The sequence below is a fragment of the Chiloscyllium plagiosum genome, chromosome 29 (assembly GCF_004010195.1).
Source record: "Chiloscyllium plagiosum isolate BGI_BamShark_2017 chromosome 29, ASM401019v2, whole genome shotgun sequence".
In the NCBI taxonomy this organism is placed as follows: Eukaryota; Metazoa; Chordata; class Chondrichthyes; order Orectolobiformes; family Hemiscylliidae; genus Chiloscyllium; species Chiloscyllium plagiosum.
In genome coordinates this window covers 37,855,601-37,877,618 of record NC_057738.1, presented here as the reverse complement: position 1 = coordinate 37,877,618, position 22,018 = coordinate 37,855,601, and the positions used below count along the sequence as shown (strand labels likewise).

The 22,018-nt window shown below is 43.6% G+C and overlaps 1 protein-coding gene across 5 annotated transcripts in view; it reads right to left on the bottom strand.

Annotated features, from left to right (window-relative positions):
* The window catches only part of lars2 (leucyl-tRNA synthetase 2, mitochondrial), a 155,120-nt gene that overhangs the window by 51,786 nt on the left and 81,316 nt on the right, over nucleotides 1–22,018 (bottom strand). For all 5 annotated transcript variants that reach the window (XM_043719581.1, XM_043719578.1, XM_043719582.1 and 2 more), the window contains exons 9-14: nucleotides 20,119–20,278; nucleotides 9,967–10,071; nucleotides 8,147–8,262; nucleotides 6,414–6,697; nucleotides 3,777–3,875; nucleotides 873–1,010 (exon numbers count right to left, since the gene is read on the bottom strand). In XM_043719581.1, coding sequence (XP_043575516.1) covers nucleotides 873–1,010; nucleotides 3,777–3,875; nucleotides 6,414–6,697; nucleotides 8,147–8,262; nucleotides 9,967–10,071; nucleotides 20,119–20,278 — 902 coding nt within the window. The remainder of the gene's footprint in view (nucleotides 1–872; nucleotides 1,011–3,776; nucleotides 3,876–6,413; nucleotides 6,698–8,146; nucleotides 8,263–9,966; nucleotides 10,072–20,118; nucleotides 20,279–22,018) is intronic.

Below are 22,018 nucleotides of genomic sequence, written 5' to 3'. Positions count from 1 at the left end.
CATGACCAAAAAAAAGTGTCAAGAGGATTGGTCATGTAAATACATTGGAAACAGTTCAGAGAAAGTTTATAAGACTAATATATGGAATAGGAAGGTATCTTATGAGAAAAAGTTCAAGAAGTTACTTCATGCTCATCGCACAAAGTGCTCTGACACATCTGTGTGCGCGCTGTCCTGAGTCAAGAAAGATTGTGATGGTCAAAGAGGAGTAGGAGGTGATTTTATTGAAATCTCATGGTCTCAACAGGGTGAACATGAAGAGGATTTTTCTTCCTATGGGAAAATATAGAACTTGGAGGTCACCTTTTAAAAATAGGGAGTCACCCAGTCAGACAGAGATGAGGGGAAATATTTTCTTACAAAGTGTTGGATGTCTTTGGAACTTTCCTTGAAAAGTGGTGGAAGCAGAGTCGTTGAATATCTTTGAGGCAGGGATTGATAGATTCTCTATCAGCTGAGATGTGAAAGGTTAACCCACAGGAATGGGAGTACTCGGGTCAGCCATAATCTTATTGAATGGCAGAGCAGGCTCGAGGGGCTGAGTGACCTCCTCCTGCTCCTGTATGTTCATGTGTCCATACAGCACTGTGACCGAGAGATGACAGAGACCACAGGGCACATCGACCCGATATACGGTCTGCCAGAATTGTAGTTAAACAGTCAGTAAATGGAAGGCAATGGAACTGGTTGAAGACAATTTTGTGAAGTACATCGAAGGAGGACCTCGGAGCATGGGACACCATCTTGGGTGCAGTAGGAAATGAGAGATTACGATAGGTCAGACAAATGGGAGAGACTTGCTGCTTATTGTCACGCCAAGGACCTTAAATACAAAGTCTAAGCTGGTCTTCTTTCAAAGGGATGATACTTGCCTGTATTTGACCATGTTTTGATCATTGCAGAAATGACTAATAAACCTTGCGTAGTACAGATGCATGACGGCGTGTTCCTTGCCTCCGATGTACAGATCTACAGGCATCCAGAAATCAGCTGCTGCCTTGTCGAAGGGCCTTCGAAACAAGACAGTGAGTGACACGGTTAGCAACTGGGCTCATAGCATAAAGTGCTTTCACACATCTCTGTGTCCGCTCTCCTGGGTCAAGAAAGATGGAATCTATTCTTTTTAACTAAACATTCAATCACTAGGTAGTGCAAGACTGGAACAGAGAACAGACAATAGGTGCAAGAATAGGCCATTCGGCCCTTCGAGCCAGCACCACCATTCATTATGATCATGGCTGATTATCCACAATCAGTATCCTGTTCCTGCTTTACCCCCATAACCCTTGATCCCGCTATCTCTAAGAGCTCTACCCATCTCTTTCTTGAAGTATCCAGAAACTTGGCCTCCACTGCCTTCTGGGGCAGATCATTCCATACACCCACCACTCTCTGGGTGAAGAGGTTTCTCCTCAACTCTGTTCTAAATGGCCTACCCCTTATTTTTAAACAGATGAAAACAAAAGTGAAATGCTGCCAAAGCTATTCACCGCATACACATCAGGACAGAATTGCAAGAATTCCAAATCTTAAAGAGAATACAATTTATATTGCACAAGAAGGGGTGCTGCTTGTTTGGCAAGCAGACCCTGACCGGTATAGGCATTGCCATGGGGAATGCACTAGAATCAGTAACTTGCCAAGATTCTATTTAAATTCAATCCAAACGAGTCAACTTTGCTCGGTCAGGTTCTGGATCAGAGTGGTGCCGGAAAAACACAGCAGTTCAGGCAGCATCCGAGGAGCAGGAAAATCGATGTTTCAGGCAAAAAAACCTTCATCAGGAACACAGGCCACATTCCTGATGAAGGGCTTTTGCCCTAAACGTCGGTTTTCCTGCTCCTCGGATGCTGCCTGAACTGCTGTGCTTTTCCGGCACCACTCTGATCCAGAATCTGGTTTCCAGCATCTGCAGTCATTGTTTACACCTCTTTGCTCGGTCAGAACACTGCCGTTGAAACACTGCACCAGGGAAAGACTGCCCTCAAACATTTCATTTAGTTCAAAAATGCTCTGGTTACAAAGGAAAAGGCCCTGTGTGTCCAATTGCTGTGTCCAACATTTAGGTGTGATTCTCCTACGTTTGACATTCAGTGAACACGGGTTGACTGAATACAGTCAGTTTTGTATCTGTTCAGAACAAAGGAATGTGCTATTGGATACAGCCCACTGGCTTTTGGGACATAGAGCTCACATAACAGCAATGGACCATTAGATAACATTACTCATTTGAGGCGTCGACAGGACATCCTTTTGACTTGATAGCAGCAAGGCACATCCCTACTCCGATCCTTCCAGAGAAATTAGCTGCCAAGCAACTACAAAAAGACTTGCAACATATTTGGGATTGCGAAATACAGATATTACCTGTATACGTGACACTGGGTTACAGCCCACATGGACAAAAGAAGGTATTGTGTTACTTTGTCAACACCTTCATAGTGACAAAGTCCTTCGTAAGACTTGAGAAGCCCATTGCAAACTCAAGAAAAGCAGCAAATTAGCTCAAACCCTGAAAAACCTTTCCCTGATCCAATTCACAAAGATGACACCCATCATCCCCAGTTTCAGCAGATACAAAGTGAATGATCTCATTACCATCAAAATAAACTGTAATTTCTCAAATACATGTAATATCATTGTACTAGCAGAATACGATCTTTAAAATGTGGAAACACAGTAGTAGAGGGTAATGTAACTGCATGAGTTATTGAGAGGTTCTAAAGTTCTGGGTAAGTGGGTTCAAATCCCACATAGTATATGTTGGAATTTATGGAATTGAAAGTTAGTCAGTGACAGTAACCATTAGACCACTATCAACTGTTTCAAAAGTCCATCTAATTTCTAATATGCTTTGAGGAAGGGAATCTGCCATCCTACTCTCAGTCTGACCTACATGCTGACTTTTAACTGCCCTCTGAAATGGGCCCAGCAAAACATTCAGTTCAAGGGCAATTTAGGGAATAAATGTGACAAGGTTGCAAAACAAACAGCCAAACACAAGAGTCAAGGAAACACTCTGGACCTTCCCCAACCTCTCAAACTCACTGTGGGGGTGATCTAGGACAGAATAGCATAACCTCAAAATTCGAGGACAGGCCATTTAAGGGCAACATCAGGCAGGATGTCTTCTCAAAGTTGCTGAAACCTGGATCTCCCTCCTCTTTCTAAATAAAAAGCTAAGGCTGAGGACCAAATGAAAACTCTAGAGCAATAGAGTAACAGCTTTTTTGTTGGGTATGTTTATCACCAGAGATTAGAATTAGAATTAGAATTAGAATCCCTACAGTGTGGAAACAGACCCATCAGCCCAACAAGTCCACACGGACCCATTCCCCAACCCTATATTTACCCCTGACTATGCACCTAGCCTACACATCCCTGAACACTATGGGCAGTTTAGCATGGCCAATTCATCTAACCTGCACATTGTTGGACTGTGGGAGGAAACCGGAGCACCTGGAGGAAACCCACGCAGACACGGGGAGAATGTGCAAACTCCACACAGACAGTCGCCTATTTCTGGAATCAAACCTGGGTCCTTGGCGCTGTGAGGCAGCAGTACTAACCATTGAGCCACCACACCGTCCTTGGAACCAAGGTTTTCAGATGAAGTTAAACCAGAGATTGATCGTGATTAATGGAACGGCAAACCATGATAGAGGACCTGAATGGTCTACTCCTGTTCCTACCTTTCCCCAAGCTAAATCGAAGTCTACCTTAATGGGAAAAAATAAAGATAATTCTAAAAATGTAAAAGTCATTTCCAAACTCACTTTTCTTTATTATGAGAGTCAGTGTATCTGTAGTAATACCAAGCTGAATCCACAAATGTATCCATGGTGTCAGTCTCTCTCTGGGCAGGGCCTTTACATCTGTGTGGGGACAGCAAGTTACAAATTTATTGGCTTCCAATACACAACAGTTTAGTGAGTCAACCACAACATAAAGTGGAACACTGCTAACTGAATTAAACATAATGAGCCATATTGCTCCAGGCACCACTAGCAAGTAGCAACGTTGCCCAACTCAACAGACTGGGGCCAAAACAAAATACTCTAGAATACTGTAAGTCAGAAATAAAGGCCTAGAGAATACTCAAAAATCATCAGCGGAGAGAGAAACAGAGTTAACGTTTTGGGTCACCAATCTTTTATCGGATCCAAACAGTCCCCTGAGAAAGTGTCAAGTGCCAATCTGCAATGTCTATGAGGTAGTGACTTACAGACCAATAGAGAATTCAGGAGAAATGTCTTCACTTCGAGAGTAGAAATCGCTGGTACATGGGGAGTCGAAACTATTGATGCATTTGAGGGAAAACTAGATAAACACAAGGAAGAAAGTAGCTGAATAATACACTGATAGGATTAAATAAAGAAGGGTCGGAGACTTGTGGGCAGCAGAAAAACCCACATGGACTTGCTGGGATAAATGACCGATTTTGTGCTCTACTTTGCCCTGTTAACAATAAGGTAGCTGACCACTCACTTCTCCAGTATAAACAGATCTACATTTGCAGTTTGATATCGATAAGGCAGTGAATGGGCTGTGCTCCAGTTACATCAGTCACACAGTGTCAACTGGGAGCTGCGGATCACTTGAAAGAAGTCAGCGCCTATGACAGGAATATTGGGTTTTTATTTTCAAAAGTTGGTCTTACCACACATGGCCTGACAGAAATCACAAAGAGTAATTGTCTGAAAGGACTACAGAATGGACGTCACGTGAAGACATCCTCTGCACTGAAATGTCTCTCACGATTAGTTTTTACAGAAGGGGACTTTCTCCATAAAGCAAATTTACTGCAAGAACCTAGCACTGCACACATGCTGCACAGGATTATATATCTACACATTATATTGTGAAAAAAAAAATTATTGTACCTGGATATCAGACACCTCCTCCTCTTTATTGGTGAATCTGTCTATTCTTGTTTAGAATTGTAAAATTTTCTTGCACCACAGGCCATTCAGCCCGTTATAACTATGCTGGATCCTGCAGTCCCATTCCTTTATGAGTTGGCAAATGTCTTTTCTTACCTGCGTGGTCACTGTTTTTCCACTGTACTTGCATCCTGCACACTAACAATCCACCGAACCAGTGAAAAATAAACATCTGCCCTTTTCATTTCATTTTGATAATGATCTTAAAATTATACTCTCCAGTAACTGATTCAACCACCAGAGGAAATGGTTACACCTAGATGTCTCTCATCCGAGCCAGTCACAATCGGGCACTTCAAGCAGGAACTTAACAGCTACACTCTCACCAACCTCCTTAAGGTAAATATATTTAACATAACCACCCACAGGCCGAATGGAGAACTTTGGTGCCTCACAGTCTATTTGTGCACCAGTGACGCCTTTAGTCAGGGGTTTGGAAAATGACGGTGAAAAACGAAAATGAGTATTCCAGCAACAGGCTCCAAAAGGCAACATGGCCATGGAGATTATGATGGTCCTCTGCGTCTGTTGCCAACTGGTGTTTTAAATTCTGTGCATCCATCTTGGTAATACACCTTGGCTGGCATGAAGTCAGATGTTTAATTTCACATCCAAGACCACATGAGCTCCTGGATGCAATAAAACTGAGAGAGTCATGGTTCTTTCTATTGGAAATCTCGTGGATCACTTTGCTCCGTTGGTACAGCAAAGTCACTGCTCATCTTGGGGGGGGGGGGGAAGGGGGAGTGATCAATTCACACTGGAACTTACTGCACTTTACCAATTAAATTGCTTTTCTTATTACTTACCTGTTTAGAACAGTAGGTCGGGACAAATTACTACAGATGCTGACATCTGAACTGAAAACAAAAATAAATTGGAGATCACAGCAGGTCAGGGACATCAGCTCTGACAAAGAGTCATCCAGGCTCGAATCGTTAGCCTGCTCTCTCTCCATGGATGCTGCCTGACCCGCTGTGATCTCCAGCATTTGTTGTTTCAGAACAAGAGGTCATTGCTTTAGGATAAAGGGTGGTAGGTTTAAAACAGGGGTACAGAGGAATTACTTCTCTGAAAAGGGCCATGAATCGGTGAAATTTACTATCGCAGAGTGCAATGGATGCTAGAACAGGGAATAAATTTGAGAAGGAGATAGGCAGATTTTAAATTAGTAATGGTTGAAGGGTGACGTGGAGGAGGCAGAAAAGTGCAGATCAGGCTGAGATTAAACCAGCCAAGATCATATTAAACAGCCAAGTAGCCTCAAGGGGCTGAACTGCCTAGTCCTGCTCCTAGCTCGCCTTCTGTTTAAAAACAACTCGATTTCTAATTCAGAGTTGAATTAAAAATTAGTTACAACAACAAACCAAACATTAACTGTGGGTGTCTGTTCACAGATTGCACATGTTCTACTTTTATTCCAAAACTACTGGAGCATTTCTATATTGTTGCTGGGAAGAACTGACTTACTGAGGACAAGTACAGTTGAACCACTCAGCGGCTGTGGTTAGAGGGGAGAGCCCTTTAGCCGCAAACAACTTAATCTTAGGTAAAAGCACAGGCAGATCCTCATGAGGGACAGGAACGGGTCCGCAGGATTGGCAATGGACGATGGGAATAGGGGTGCCCCAGTAACGCTGCCGGGATATCAACCAGTCACGCATCTTCGGGCTGGTGAGGTAGCCACCGATTCCAAGGTCTCTCGCACGTTTCAAAATGGCCTGAGTTGCAGATTGTCTATCAAGTCCTGTGAACTGAAAGGTTAAACAGCCTGAGATTTGTTATAAATACTACACCTTAAATGACAACCTGCCATTAGCAGACAAGTTCTGATCAGCTAGTGTTTGATAGCCTTGGTATCATGACACTAAAGTATTCCTCACTTTCCTGAATGTCCAATTCTTGTTACATAGAACAATACAGGCCCTTCAGCCCTGGACAGAGATACAGGATAGTAATGATCTATTAGAAGAGTTCATTACCCATTGTGGTGTACAGATATGTTTATTAGAATAAACTAAATTGCCTGGGCAAAGTAAATTCCTTCCTTTTTGCTTGTGAAATTGTACAGACTCAACCAAATGGTTTTGGTTTTGCCATAGCAATCATGGTGTCACTGTCAGCATTTGTGGTCACAACTTCTCTGAAACTGACAGCGACTTCAAGAGTCTATACATCTGCAGTTTAATACAGGAAAGCAGACGTTGCTAACGGTGAACCATTCTTTCCAGCAGAGGGTTTGCTGTTGAGGTTCCCCTCAGATTGCAAACATTGAAAAAATATTGCACAGATGAAAACTTTCACCAGCACACTCTTTAGTTGTAAAAGCCCTTAAAAAAATTAACACCTGCTAATACCAATTTTTTTTCTAAAAGACATAAAGCTCATGTGTTATGGCCAAACGATATCAATGATCCCAAAATAATAATTTTGTTTGATTGGATTTATTATTATCCTGTGTACCAAGATATAGTGAAAAGTGTTGTCTAATGTGCTTTACAGGCAGATTATACTATACAAGTGCATTTGTGTTTGTTAAATAAGAAATTCCATGTATTTTTGAAACAAAATGTTCACAATACTTTAGCTTCTATCCAAATCGCACATGCACATGCCAGGTATTTATTTCATTTGAAGGGATTTGGTATTTTTAAATTCCTAGCATGCTGCCCCTCTGGGTGGTCACCATTGGCTTCTGAAAAATCGTCTTGATTTAGCTCCAGACTTAAACTGTTCCTGCGCAATTGGAAACCTACACCAGAGAGATGATATGCCTCTCCATCTGCAGATTTCTTTGGAGAGTAGCAAGCACCAATGATTAAAACATTTGGGCCACTACCTCAGCTTCTGCTCTGTCCCTGTCCAGTGTTGGGGTGCTCATTAAGCCACTGAAAATAAAATGGATGTTGCCCCAGCTCAGCATAAGGAGCCAAATCCCATACAGTGGATACAAAGGTCAATCCAGCTGCGATACATGAATATTAACAATGCAATGTTAAGAATGGAAGATTATGGATAACTTAGTTTGTAAAGCTGGATTAACTAATGATTCTAAAGAGGTCAACATTTCTCTTTCAGTTTCGGTGGGAGTATTAATCAGTGTGGGAGAGAGGCGATGCAATAGAGTCTGTTAGCCTCTTGCAAAAAAGACAGTAATCCGAGGTTAACATTTGGGAATTGCCCAAAACACACTCAGCACTGACCTCATCACAATTTTGCAAACGCTCGGTGCCATCGGGAAGGGTTTCAAATACATCTCGCCATTTCAGACCCAGCCTTTTTGCGACTGCTGCATCCTCCTGGCTAAGGCTGGGAATACCTTTGTTGAAACAGAAGCAAACGTCACAGAAAGAAGTGGGAGAAGAATTAAGGGGGAGTTTTAAGCAACATTCATATTGGCTCAAGACAACTTTACTCAAATATTAAAAGCACATTTCTTTCATCCTTCCTCTGAAGTGAATGGCACCTTTATCTTTTCCCTCCTGCCTTCCGCAGCATAAACGAGGATCTAGCAGTAATTCGGGTTAAAGTACAAGTATAACAGTGAATAACTAACTAACAACTATTTACAACACCTTCCTCTAACCTATCTTTTAATAATACTAGTCCAATAAAACCCCTTAATAAGATTTACTAAAATTCAATTTTTTAAAAAAAGCCAGATGTCGAATTATCTTCTTAGGGATTTCTACTTCACAGGTGACTGATCAATAAAACTACCTTTAAGACAGCTATTCTCTGGGCAGTCTGCAGATGTTGTTGGTTCGGCAGTTCGCCTCCCAACGGTTCAATTTCCCCCCAATCTTATACCCCCGGGCATCGGATTGGGTCATTGTCTTTTAAGATTGTCAATATACTAAATTCAAACTTGATTGGAGTAGGTATTTTTCGAGGTATAATTTAAACATGATTGACCTAATTTGAATCTATTTTGTCGTTTCCAGGCAACCTAGCTTTTGACCAAGTGTTACATTGTTACCTTATTCAGAACACTTGGTGCTGTCGGGTAGTTCTGCTAGCTTTTAACTCTCTTAAGGGTACAGTACATCGACATCTTCATTACAATAGAGTAAATAGATAAGGTCTTTGCTTCATGTATATTGTAGACTGGAGCTATGATGAATTAAGGGGGAGCTTTAAGCTCTTCCTATCACGTATCTAATACAGAGATCCCTCCCACTCGCATTGCCTGCCATGGACGCCTGTTGGGATGACTGCAGGTTGGCCCTAAACTGGCTCGACCCTCCCTTTCCTAGACAATCAAACCTGATCTCAGTCAGCCTCACAGGGAGTGGTGTCGGAGAATCATCCCTTCCCTGTACCAGCGAAGAGCCTCATTACAGGTTCTGCCTTTGTGTACACCTCGAACTGTGTTGCCTGGCACGTCTGTGCACATTATTGCTGCAAATAAACACAGGGTGCCTGATTCCTTTTAAAGGGTCTCAACCTGGACCTTCTGGCTCAGAGTCAGGATGATACATACAGCATACAAGAACTCCGTCACAGAAGTATAATCAAACAAAATTAATCACTCAGCCAAATAAGAGGATATTAGCACAGGGGGGTGATGTACAAAGCAAGGTATAAGGACCATCTCAAAAATCAGGAGACAGGAATCAGCAGATTTAGGGTTCCAAAATTCCAAATTTCTAAATTGCCCTCAACCAATCTTACCAATTCTTCCCATGAACAGCAGTTTCCTCACAGACCCTAACCGCTCTGCTGTTACACCGCTTTCTCTTTGCTCCTCCCCCAATGATAAGGTGGGTAGCATATAAATAAACAGAAAGAGAATGTTTTTCTGCTTAAAAGAAAAATAAAGACACATGCTTTACTGCTACCCAAATAATGAATAATCAACAATGATGGGTTATAGGAGGAAGGAACATAAATTGTAAAACTGGCACAGTTCACTGCAGATGTTTACAGTGAGACGCAAGTCTAACTTCACAATAGTGTAAGCCGATGTCTACTTACCACCGCCAATCAAACAACATAACGAAAATCAGGAATGCTGCCTTACCTATGACCGTATCTAAATAACCCTCAAACTCTGTCTTGGCTGAAATTACGACAGGAATCTCCTGACCATTTAAAAGGTTCACCCCCGTCACTGGAGTCTGGCAGTCTGGAAAGCAAGCAATAACAGATGATGATTTGACTCTTAATAGATAGTTATCGTTTCAACAATTGTTCAGGTACTTCATCATGAGTGACAGTGGTTCCCGCTGATTAGTGAGGTAACTTCTTTTTATGAACTGTGTCCTAACAGGTTGAGGCAACTCAGGCCCAAAATGGTTAATATAACATTTCCATTTATATAGGAAAAGGTCATCCTACACATCTTCACACAATAAGCCATATGGATAGAGAACTGGCCCAAAGGTATAAGACAGAAGGTGGTAGTGGAGGGCTGTTTCTCAGACTGGAGGCCTGCGACCAGTGGGCCAGGTGCTGGCATGTGGGACTAGATTGGGTGGATATCTGGTCAGCATGGACGGGTTGGACCAAAGGGTCTGTTTCCATGCTGCACATGTCTATGGTTCTATAAGTTATTTTCCAAACCACAATGTGTCAACGCTGCGGCAGAAAAAAATTTAAAAAAATGAGATATGCTGCAGAGAGAAAGGGAAAGAGAGGTCGGGGGGGGGTGGGGAAGGAGAGAGACAAAAGGTATAAAAGAGTCAGAATAGAAATGAAAGATACAGCAAGAACAAAAAAGGTAAAGAAGATGAATCAGAATGGGCAGAGTTGATTCTCAACTCTCAAATCTGAGTATATAATTCAGGTAGACACAGATTGCAAAAGCTGGAAGGGCCACATTTCAGTTTCTATGGAATCAGCCTGGTGCCAGCGAACCCACAGTATTTTAACGCAGACAGCAAACTGTGCATCATGATCAGTGAGCCTGTCTCAGCCAAACAGCTTCAAAGCAATTTATGAGCCTTTCTCTTCATTGTGAAACATTGCTATCTGAGAAATGGCTCTCCCATTCATCTACACAGCAACACAATTCCAAACTACTGAGTGCACATGAAGCGACTGGATTACCCGAGAGAATGTGCACCGCTCTGGATCAGATTTAAATTGCAGGTCCTCAAGATGATGATTAGTGAATTTAATATTACTCTCAGTCACTGGTATTCAATTAGTACTATTCAATTAGTACCAATTAGTCCCTATCTATACAGGGATAGACTCATCAGGATGATTGCTGATGAAGGGCTCTGGCCCGAAACATCGTTTCTCCTGCTCCTCGGATGCTGCCTGACCTGCTGTGCTTTTCCAGCAACACACACTCGATTCTGATCTCCATCATCTACAGACCTCACTTTCTCCCTTGTCTATACAGAATGGTTACGGTGGAGGAGGTTGTTTGGTCCATCCTGTCTATACTAGCAAATGACTAGGTGACATTCTCTTGCCTTTACCGCACAATCTAGAACCAATATTCCAGTTAAATAATCATCCAATTGAACATGCCTCCACCATACTTTCCATAATCAAAGTATTTTTCTCGCATCGTATTTCTTTTGCAAAAGTGCCTTACACACCACATATCAGTGGTGTGCCACAAGGATCCTCCCTCCAGTCTGAAAAATATCCATTAGTCAATACTGTTTCCTAGCCCTCAGCCAATTTTGTATCCACATTAGCCTTGTCCTATTTATTCCATGATGTACAACTTTTTTCACAAGTCTGTTGTGTGGTACTATATTGAATGCCTTCTGGAAGTCCATATAGACTACATCAACAACAAAGATATTACAGCTTCAAGAACCCTAATGAGTCAGTTAGGGTTCCTTTATAAATCTGCACTAGCTCCTCCTCATTTAACTCACATTTTTCCTTCCAACTATTCTATCCTCTACATGTGCTCTCTCATTTCAAAACATTTCCCCACCATTTAAGTTAAACGGAACAATCTGGGATTACTGGGCTTATCACAACAATGTTTTTTCAAAATAAAAACAGGGCATTACATTTGCAATTCTCCAGTCCTCAGATATCACTGCTCAGTCTGGGGAAGATTGAAAGATTATTGCCAGTGTTTTTGCAATTTCCACTCACATTGCCCTCAATATCCTTGGGTGAATCTCATCTGACCGTGGTGCGTTATTAACCTTAATTACTGACAGTCGACCTCATACCAGCTCCTCATTAATGTTAATTCCTTCTAATGACGGAGTTTCCTCTTCTATCACCATCTGCTTCGCAGGTAAAGTTGCAAAATATTCATTTAATATCTCGGCCATGCCCCTATCCCTCATGTGCAAACATACATTTTTAGTTCCAAATTGGCCTCATTTATCCTTTTAAAACTCTTTTACTGTTTGTGTCTCTCTAGAAAAGTTTGGAATTCCCTTTGTGGTAGATGCTAGCCTTTTCTAATGAACACTCTTTGCTATTCTTACTTGCTCTGTCACCCACTACTGAGTTCAGCTTGGTTCTCAATCATATGACCGGTGTCAGGTCAAACATAAGACACCTTCTTTATGTTAATCTCCATTTCCTCTTTCATCCAGCTTTCTCCACCATTCCTTTTTGAAGGAATACATCTGAACTGCACCTGAACACTCTTCTTTGAGGGTAGCCCATTGTTCAGCCACAGCTTTCTCCCCCACTGACCATCTATACGGCCCAGCTCCATTCCTGTCCCAGTAAGTTGGCTATTTCCCAGTTCAATACTTTCATGTTGGTTTGCCCTTTGTCTTTTTCCACTGTCTTCCAATACTTTGGTACAATGATCACCGTCCCTTAAATGCTCCCCCACCAACACTTGCAATACTCAGTCTACTTCATTCCCAAGAACCAAGTCTTGATATGTGAACACAGAGGGAGTTAAACTTGAAAACAAGTATTTATATTTCAGACATCAGTTGCTCTAATTACCTCTCCTTAACCCTTCTCTCTAAAAATGTCAAAGATTCTACCGCAGCAGCAACCCTCCAATACATCAATGTAGTAATACTTCAGCAGTAAGGGGCATCAAGTGTACTGGTCCTGTTCTCACAAATGTAAAGGTACAGTAGGTAGAAACAAAAGGTACAGGACCCAAACTCCCAAAAAACTGTAATTGCCCAAAATCCAGATGTTTTTCTTATCCAACAGAACACAGTAATTGGAGGAAAACAATCAGTGCAAACTCTGAAATATTACACATGGCTAAATGGGTGTGTACCATATCCCTGAAATCAATGTCACCATTGTTTGGTGAAGTGTTTCTGGTGCCCACACATTAAATATGGGAATTATAACAAGGAACCAGCCACACCAAGATATACCTGCTGAGTTAATGCAAATATACACTGTGGACTTCAAAAATAAAAAAATGGAACAACCTCATGTCAGTTTAGAAGCTTCAAAGTAAAATGCTCAACACTATCAATTCCTTGCTCTCATTTGGTCTGGCTGAGGAAATACACAGAAAATTCCAAAATCCAGAAAGGCCCCAGCTATGCCTAGCCATGGACACCCCATGGGCCCCAGCTATGCCTGCCTCTTTGTCGGGTACATGGAACAGTCCAACCTCCGCAGCTACACTGGCCCCATCCCCCACCTTTTCCTCTGCTTTTTCGATGACTGTATTGGTGCTACCTCATGCTCCCACGAGGAGCTCGAATAGTTCATCAACTTCACTAACAACTTTCACCCCAACCTCAAATTCACCTGAACCATCTCGGACACCTCCCTCCGCTTCCTGGACCGCTCCATCTCCACTTCTGGTGACCGACTAACCACGGACATCTGCTACAAACCCATGGACTCCCACAGCTACCTGGACGACACCGCTTCCCATCCTGCCTCCTGTAAAAACACCATTCCTTATTCCCAATTCCTCCGCCTCTGCTACATTTGTTCCCAGGATGACCAGTTCCACCATAGAAAATCCCAGTTGTTCTCTTTCTTCAAAGAGCACAATTTCCCCTCCCACATGGTCGATGATACACTCCAGGGCATCTCCTCCACTTCGAACACCTCCACCCTTGAACCCCACCCTTCCCAGCGCAACAAGGACTGGACCCCCCCCCTCCCCCGGTCCTCACCTTCCATCCCACCAACCTCCATATACATCGCATCATCCTCTGCCATTTCTGCCACCAACAAACGGACCCCACCACCAGAGATATATTTCCCTCCCTGCCCCTATCCACTTTCCGTAAAGACCCATTCCCTCCGCAACTACCCAGTCAGGTCCACACCCCTCAGCAACCCACTTTCCCCTCCCGGAACCTTCCCCTGCCACCGCAGGAATTGCAAAACCTGCGCCCACACCTCCCCCCTCACATCTGTCCAAGGCCCCAAAGGAGCCTTTGGGCCACTTCCATCAAAGTTTCACCTGCACATCCACACGTCATTTATTGTATCCGTTGCTCCTGATGTGGTCCCCCCCACATTGGGGAGACAGGATGTCTACTCGCAGAGTGCTTCAGAAAACATCTCCGGGACACCCACACCAATCAATTCCCCGCCCACAAGCCTCATTCCTGATGAAGGGCTTATGCCCAATATGTCATTTCTCCTGCTCCTCGGATGCTGCCTGACCTGCTGTGCTTTTCCAGCACCACACTCTCGACTCCGATCTCCAGTATTTGCAGCCCTCACTTTCGCCTGGGTGCCAGAGTTTGGACACTGGCCCTGTATTGGCCAACAGTTCTCAGCACAGGAACACTGACCAGTGAGATAGTCTCCAGTGAGATTGGCAACCTCAGCAAACCATAAGATTGAAACTACAAAGCACACACCCCACACCCGGCACCTTCCCCTGCCACTCGCACCTCCCCCCTCACCTCCGTCCAAGGCCCCAACTTCCACCAATGTTATCTACTCTAACTGTTGCACCGATATGGTCTCCTCTACACCACAAAGCACATTTAACCACTGCAATATCCTTCTCATGGAATGGTCTTGCTTGCATTTCTAAAAAAGCACCAAGACTTGGATTATCAGCAGCAGCAGATAACCATTACTTCACTCATGCCTGTAGTACATCAAGTGCAGACACAGTCAGAAACAGTGATTCTTGGAGAAAAACGAGCAGAAATACAATTATTATGATTAATTTGCTGACAATTTCCAGTTGACAGTCCACCACAGAGGCTGTGATTACTACATAAAGACAGTTTTTATTCTTTTAAGCAAAATCACTGGGTTTCCCAGGAAAAGGAGGATGAAAGCAATCAAATCAATCCATCAAAATCTCAGTTAAAGAAAAATCCTGCAAGTCAGACAGCAACGATAAACCAGGCAGAGGATTGTATTCACAAGGAGTAAATGGACATGAGATTATCTAGGAATGTTGCTTGCTTGTGTGGGTGCCAAAGTGCTTTACAAGATCAGGATAACTCTCCTGAGAATATTTATGGGTAAGTTACTCTTACTGAGCCAGAAAATGTTTGGCAGGATATTTCAGTGCCTTTCACAGAAACACAGACACAACGTGCACTCAAAATAACACAAACACAACAGGACGACCTACAAAAAGGCAACTGAAAGACAGAAAAATTAATTACTCTATTTTACATTCTTTTCTGGTCAGTCTGAATAATGTTGCTCAAATAAAGACGAAATATTGCCGATACTGGAAATCTGAAACAAACAAGTTCGTTTGTCAGTTCGAGGAGGCCATACTGGATTCAGAACGTGAATTCTCTCTTCACAGATGCCCGTCTTGCTGAGTTTCTCCAGCATTCTTCAGCTTTGTTTTTGAATAATGTTGCTGGTTCTCTCAGAAAAAAAAGCAAAGCTCAGATAGTTACTGGGGAGAAAAGATGACGATCTGCATTGTGCCCTCTGGTGACAAAGGAAGGATACTCCTACTTGCACTCACTTCCTGATGGAGATAAGGTCATGTGACAACAATTTCTTCTGGCTCTGTACTAAAATAGTAGTATTTTTAGACATTAAAGCCCATTGCAGGAAAATTGCTGCAAGTGGAATTTCACATTCAAACACCATCACTTGCCAAATATGCCCTGTTCTCGAAACTCCCCAGTTGGACAATATACAAAGGTATGAAGTATAACACAAACAGAAAACAATGGAATCATGGTGCAAATAAACCACTGGAATTATACTTCCCACATTGTTACTACAAAATACTCATTATAGCTTACAATAGACAATAGGTGCAGGAGCAGGCCATTCTGCCCTTTGAGCCTGCCCCACCATTCAATATGATCATGGCTGATCATCCTTAATCAGTATCCTGTTCCTGCCTTATGTCATAACCCTTGATTCCACAATCCTTGAGAGCTCTATCCAACTCTTTCTTAAATGAATCCAGAGACTGGGCCTCCACTGCCCTCTGGGGCAGAGCATTCCACACAGCCACCACTCTCTGGGTGAAAACGTTTCTCCTCATCTCTGTCCTAAATGGCCTACCCCGTATTTTTAAGCTGTGTCCTCTGGTTCGACACTCACCCATCAGCGGAAACATGTTTCCTGCCTCCAGAATGTCCAATCCTTTAACAATCTTATATGTCTCCATCAGATCCCCTCTCGGTCTTCAAAACTCAAGGGTATACAAGCCCAGTCACTTCAGTCTTTCAGTGTAAGGTAATCCCGCCATTCCAAGAATTGACCTCGTGAACCTACGCTGCACTCCCTCAATAGCCAGAATGTCTCTCCTCAAATTTAGAGACCAGAACTGCACACAGTACTCCAGGTGTGGTCTCAACAGGGCCCTGTACAGCTGCAGAAGAACCTCTTTGCTTCTATACTCAATCCCTCTTGTTATGAAGGCCAGCATGCTATTAGCCTTCTTCACTACCTGCTGTACCTGCATGCTTACCTTCATTGAGTGGTGTACAAGAACCCCCAGATCTCTCTGTACTGCCCCTTTACCTAAATTGATTCCACTTAGGTGGTAATCTGCCTTCCTGTTCTTGCCACCAAAGTGGATAAGGATCCATTTATCCACGTGAAAGTGCATCTGCCATGCATCTGAGCACTCACCTAACTTGTCCAGGTCACCCTGTAATCTCCTAACATCCTCATCACATTTCACCCTGCCACCCAGCTGATGAAATTTGCGAATGTTATTGCGAATACCATCTTGTATATCCTGAAGATAGATTGTAAAAAGCTGCGGTCCCAGTACTGATCCGTGCGGTACCCCACTGGTCAGTGCCCGGCATTCCGAAATGGAGGGGGGGAGGAGTGTGGAAGGATGAGAGAATGCAGGCTGCAGCCCTATGAAGCAGGGGGAGGGCTTGCAGTTCGCCTGTGTGGGGATGTGTGATTCCATTTAGGTAGTAATCTGCCTTCCTGTTCTTGCCACCAAAGTGGATAATCACACATTTATCCACATTAAACTGCATCTGCCATGCATCCGTCCACTCACCTAGCCTGTCCAGGTCACCCTGTACTCTCCTAACATCCTCCTCACATTTCACCCTGCCACCCAGCTTAGTATCATCAGCAAATTTGCTAATGTTATTGCTAATACCATCTTCAGATGGTGTGTCACCACAATGTACCATCATCTCTCTGACATGATTTTGTAACTCACTCTCTCTCTCTCTCTCAGATAAAGTGGGGGAAGAAACTTTATCTGAGAGAGAGAGAGTGGGTTACAAAGACAAAAAAAAAGTCCAGGCAGCAATTGAATTTCCTGCAAGTAATAAATTGCCATCTTCTTATGCAGTCCATCAAGACGGGGTCTCTCTTCCACTCTGGAACTATGGATCCTGAGGTGACTGACCAGTCAATGTTTGATTTGCACACCATGTGGTGGGAAGGTGCTGTTTGAAGAGGTAGGCAGGTGGGATATTCAGTTTCTTGCACACTCCTTCTTTCTTAGTCCTCTTCAGTATTAATTCTCCTAGTCTTAATTCCTCCGTCGTCATAATGAAAATAGAAGGAGTTGCCATTGGTGTACTGCCAATTAGAGTACAGATCCAATTTATATCTTGCACCAATTCCCTATAATGCCTTGAGCAGCACGGTGCTTAGTGGTTAGCATTATTGCCTCACAGCGCCAGGGACCCAGGTTCAATTCCACCTTTGAGCGACTGTCTGTGTGGAGTTTGCACATTCTCCCCATGTCTGCGTGGGTTTCCTCCGGGTGCTCCACTTTCCTCCCACAGTCCAAAAATGTGCAGGTTGGGTAGACTGGCCATGCTAAATTGCAGACTAGGTGGATTAGCCATGGGAAATGCAGAATAATAGGATTGAGGAGTGAGTCTAGGTGAGTTGCTTTTCATGGGTCAATGTGGACTCGATGGGCCAAATGGCCTGCTTCCACATTGTGGGGATTCAATGATAACAACACAAACACCAGACTGCAGTTGAGAAGAATAAACTATAAAGCCAATGCCAAAGGCGAAAATACATATAGCAATACCCTTCCTTTTCATTCTGCCCATTTCATGACCTTGATTATTGGAAGCAGCAACATTTAGGGCGACACAGTGGCTCAGTGGTTAGCACTGCTGCCTCACAGCACCAGGGTCCCAAGTTCAATTCTAGCCTTGGGCGACTGTCTGTGTGGAGTTTGCACATTTTCCCCGGGTCTGCCATGGGTTTCCTCCGGGTGCTCCAGTTTCCTCCCACAGTCCAAAACATGTGCAGGTTAGGTAGATTGGCCATGGTAAATTGCCCACAGTGTTAGATGCATTAGTCAGAGGGAAATGGGTCTGGGTGGGTTACTCTTCGGAGGCTCGGTGTGGACTTGTTGGGCCGAAGAGCCTGTTTCCACACTGTAAGTAAGCTAATCTAAAAGCACAATTAGAGAATCATTGGAGGAGAAGGCATTACTGCATGGTTTTCTGTCTCCTGTGGTGGTTTGTCTGTCCAGCCCCTTCAGCCACATACACCGGTATCCAGAGGAGAATAACAAAAAAAGAGAAGAAACAAACAAAAGATAACCTTGAAAGTACCAGGGAAATGGGTTTAATTGAAGGATGTGCCGTCTGGGTTCATCACAAATCCACACGGGGCTTTTTCAACTCTGCCAGGTGGTGGCAGTGGTGCTACAGTTGGCCTGAGGACTTTCGGTGATTCCTGCCGGGTTCCTGTTTCCAATCACCGTCCAGCAAGTTCCGCTGGAAAACACACAGATGTTGACAGGATCAGGCTTAGCTCGGGTGGTCCGATGGTCTAACCAGCCCGTCAACTCTAATCTCTTATGGACACCGACACAGATGAATGATGCTTACTTGGGTGAGGTGCTAAAAGGATACGACCACAAAGGAGAAAATACCTTCAGGGAGGAGGAAAAGCTGAAAAATGTGATGCATGGGGGAAAAAGATAAGCCGTTAACATAACAGAACAGTGCAAATGTTATTTTCCAGTTTGTCACAGAATCCTTCATTCAACACATGGAGAAAAGGACAAAGTGAGAAAGAACAGTAAATGTTGTGGTTCTGTTCGCCGAGCTGGGAATTTGTGTTGCAGATGTTTCGTCCCCTGTCTAGGTGACATCCTCAGTGCTTGGGAGCCTCCTGTGAAGCGCTTCTGTGATGTTTCCTCCGGCATTTATAGTGATTTGTACCTGCCGCTTCCGGTTGTCAGTTCCAGCTGTCCGCTGCAGTGGTCGGTATATTGGGTCCAGGTCGATGTGCTTATTGATTGAATCTGTGGATGAGAGCCATGCCTCTAGGAATTCCCTGGCTGTTCTCTGTTTGGCTTGTCCTATAATAGTAGTGTTGTCCAGTCGAACTCATGTTGCTTGTCATGAGAGTGTGTGGCTACTAAGGAAAGCTGGTCGTGTCATTTCGTGGCTAGTTGGTGTTCATGGATGCGGATCGTTAGCTCCAATAACCATTGAAAGCACTAGCTTTCGGAGCGCCGCTTCATCATCAGATGGTTGCCCTGAAGGAGAAGCAGCGCTCCGAAAGCTAGTGTTCCCAAAAAAATCTGTTGGACGATAACCTGGTGTTGTGCGTTTTTTAACTATAGCATTCTAGATCACAGCTCTGGGGACACCAGTTAAACTCCTTGTCAACGTGCCCTTTAGCTCTGCTAGCATCAAGCATCTAAACCCCAGTCCCATTTTCTTCAGATTTTCATCACATTCTGTTCAGTATTAGGAGCTTACTTCCTCACACATCCTTAACTTAAGGATTCTTGCAGTCAATTCTTGGGCTGACAATTGATTTGTGTACATAATGCACATGGTATATAAATAAAATTGCTTTCTTCTGTTGGAGAGTTTCCACAAATGCTTACCTGTGTTAGGTACAAGACACTGTTGAAGAATGTCTCTCAGGTGACTATCAGTGTCTAACAGTCTGTGGTTAGGCAGGATAGAGAGATGAGATGCACCATAAACTGCATCCGGGCTGGCAGCGTAAGCAGGGAGCCTTTCACCAACTTGTTGCCCATTTACCTAGGGAAGAATGAGTGTTCACACCACTTGAGTAATGCAGTAACTGGAATTTCTCAGCTGCAAGCTTCATCTTAAATAAATGACACAAGCAAACACTCCTCTACGCGGTGGCGGGTGGTCACGAAGTGAGCTCACTACACAGATGACAGATTACTTTTTACAAAGCCTTTCAGTTAAAAGGCAGAAAACCGAGGTACTTGAAAGGGCATTAAAGCACAGATTGAAACAATTGCTCACTCACACCAAACATTATCCGAGAGGGCTCAAGCCTGTTCACAATCCTAGAACTCCCTCCCTAATGGCATCGTGGGTGTAACTATACCAAATGGACCGCTGCAACTCAACCCCACCTACTCCAAGGGAGCCAGCGTTTAACCCACAGGTTAGAACACTATTACATGTACGTTGCGGCTGAAATCCTTTTAAAATGGAGCAGTCAACCAAAAATGCAGGGACAGAACAGCTCTGAAGTTGCCTGCGCTTTATAAAACAGTCCTTAAGCTGATAGGTGGTGATACTTTGGCCTTTACTGAAAGCTAGGAGGAAAGGAGGACTACAGATGCTGGACAGTCAAAGTTGAAAAGTGTGGCGCTGGAAAAGCACAGCAGGTCAGGCAGCATCCGAGGAACAGGAGAGTCAACATTCCGGACATTCCTAATGAAGGGCTTATGCCTGAAACGTCGATTTTCCTGCTCCTCGGATACTGCCTGACCTGCTGTGCTTTCCTAGCACCACACTTTTCGACTTTAATGAAAGCTCTCTATCTGGTTTTCCACTGACTGATCTTCAAACTTGCCACTGTGGCAGTGTAACTGTTAGTTAATCACCCAGTCTCCTCCATACTCCTGCATTTCTGACACTTGCCTTTGACGACCTCACCATTCTCCGGTCTCTTCACCCCCTGTAAAAATTATCATCCATCATTGTCTGGGCCCCACCTCACAGATATTCATCCTCACAGTATCCTTCCTCAGCCTCCGCACTGAGTAGTGCTTCGGTCTCAGCTGTTTCAAACTACATACAGCTGCCGCTAACACCTCACCCTCTTAGTTCACCCCTCATTGGCCCTCTCAAATCTCATCTCCATATAAATTCCTATACTCATGGCCAAATCCACAAAGTGTCATCTTCGGCAGCCACTCTGCTGTCACCAGATTGGATGCTGGAAATATCACACCATCAGCACCGTGCCTCCTAACCACTGACCAGGCTCTGTACATCCACCTTCTTGTCTCCCTGAATGAATGGTACAGCATGTTTGTTTTCTTTGGGATGCAGGGCCTATGCTAAGTCCTATGCTACTGATTGGTCATCAAACAAGATTAAATTCCAAGTTTGAGATTTTTTAATGTTTGCACTTAACAGTCTTTGCATTTCTATCCACTTGGGTGAATGGGCACAAAGTTTCAGGCTGGTAAGTAGAGTCATAGAGATATACAGCATGGAAACAGACCATTCGGTCCAACTCATGCATGCTGACCAGATATCCTAAATTAATCTAGTCCCATTTGCCAGTATTTGGCCCATATACCTTTAAACCCTTCCTATTCGTATACCCATCCAGATGCCTTTTAAATGTTGTAATTGTACCAGCCTCCACCACTTTCTCTGGCAGCTCATTCCATACACGTACCACCCTCTGGGTGAAAAGTAGTTGCGCCTAAGATCCTTTTTAAATCTTTCCCCTCTCACTTTAAATCTATACCCTGTAGTTTTGGAGTCTCCCTTGTCTATTTATCT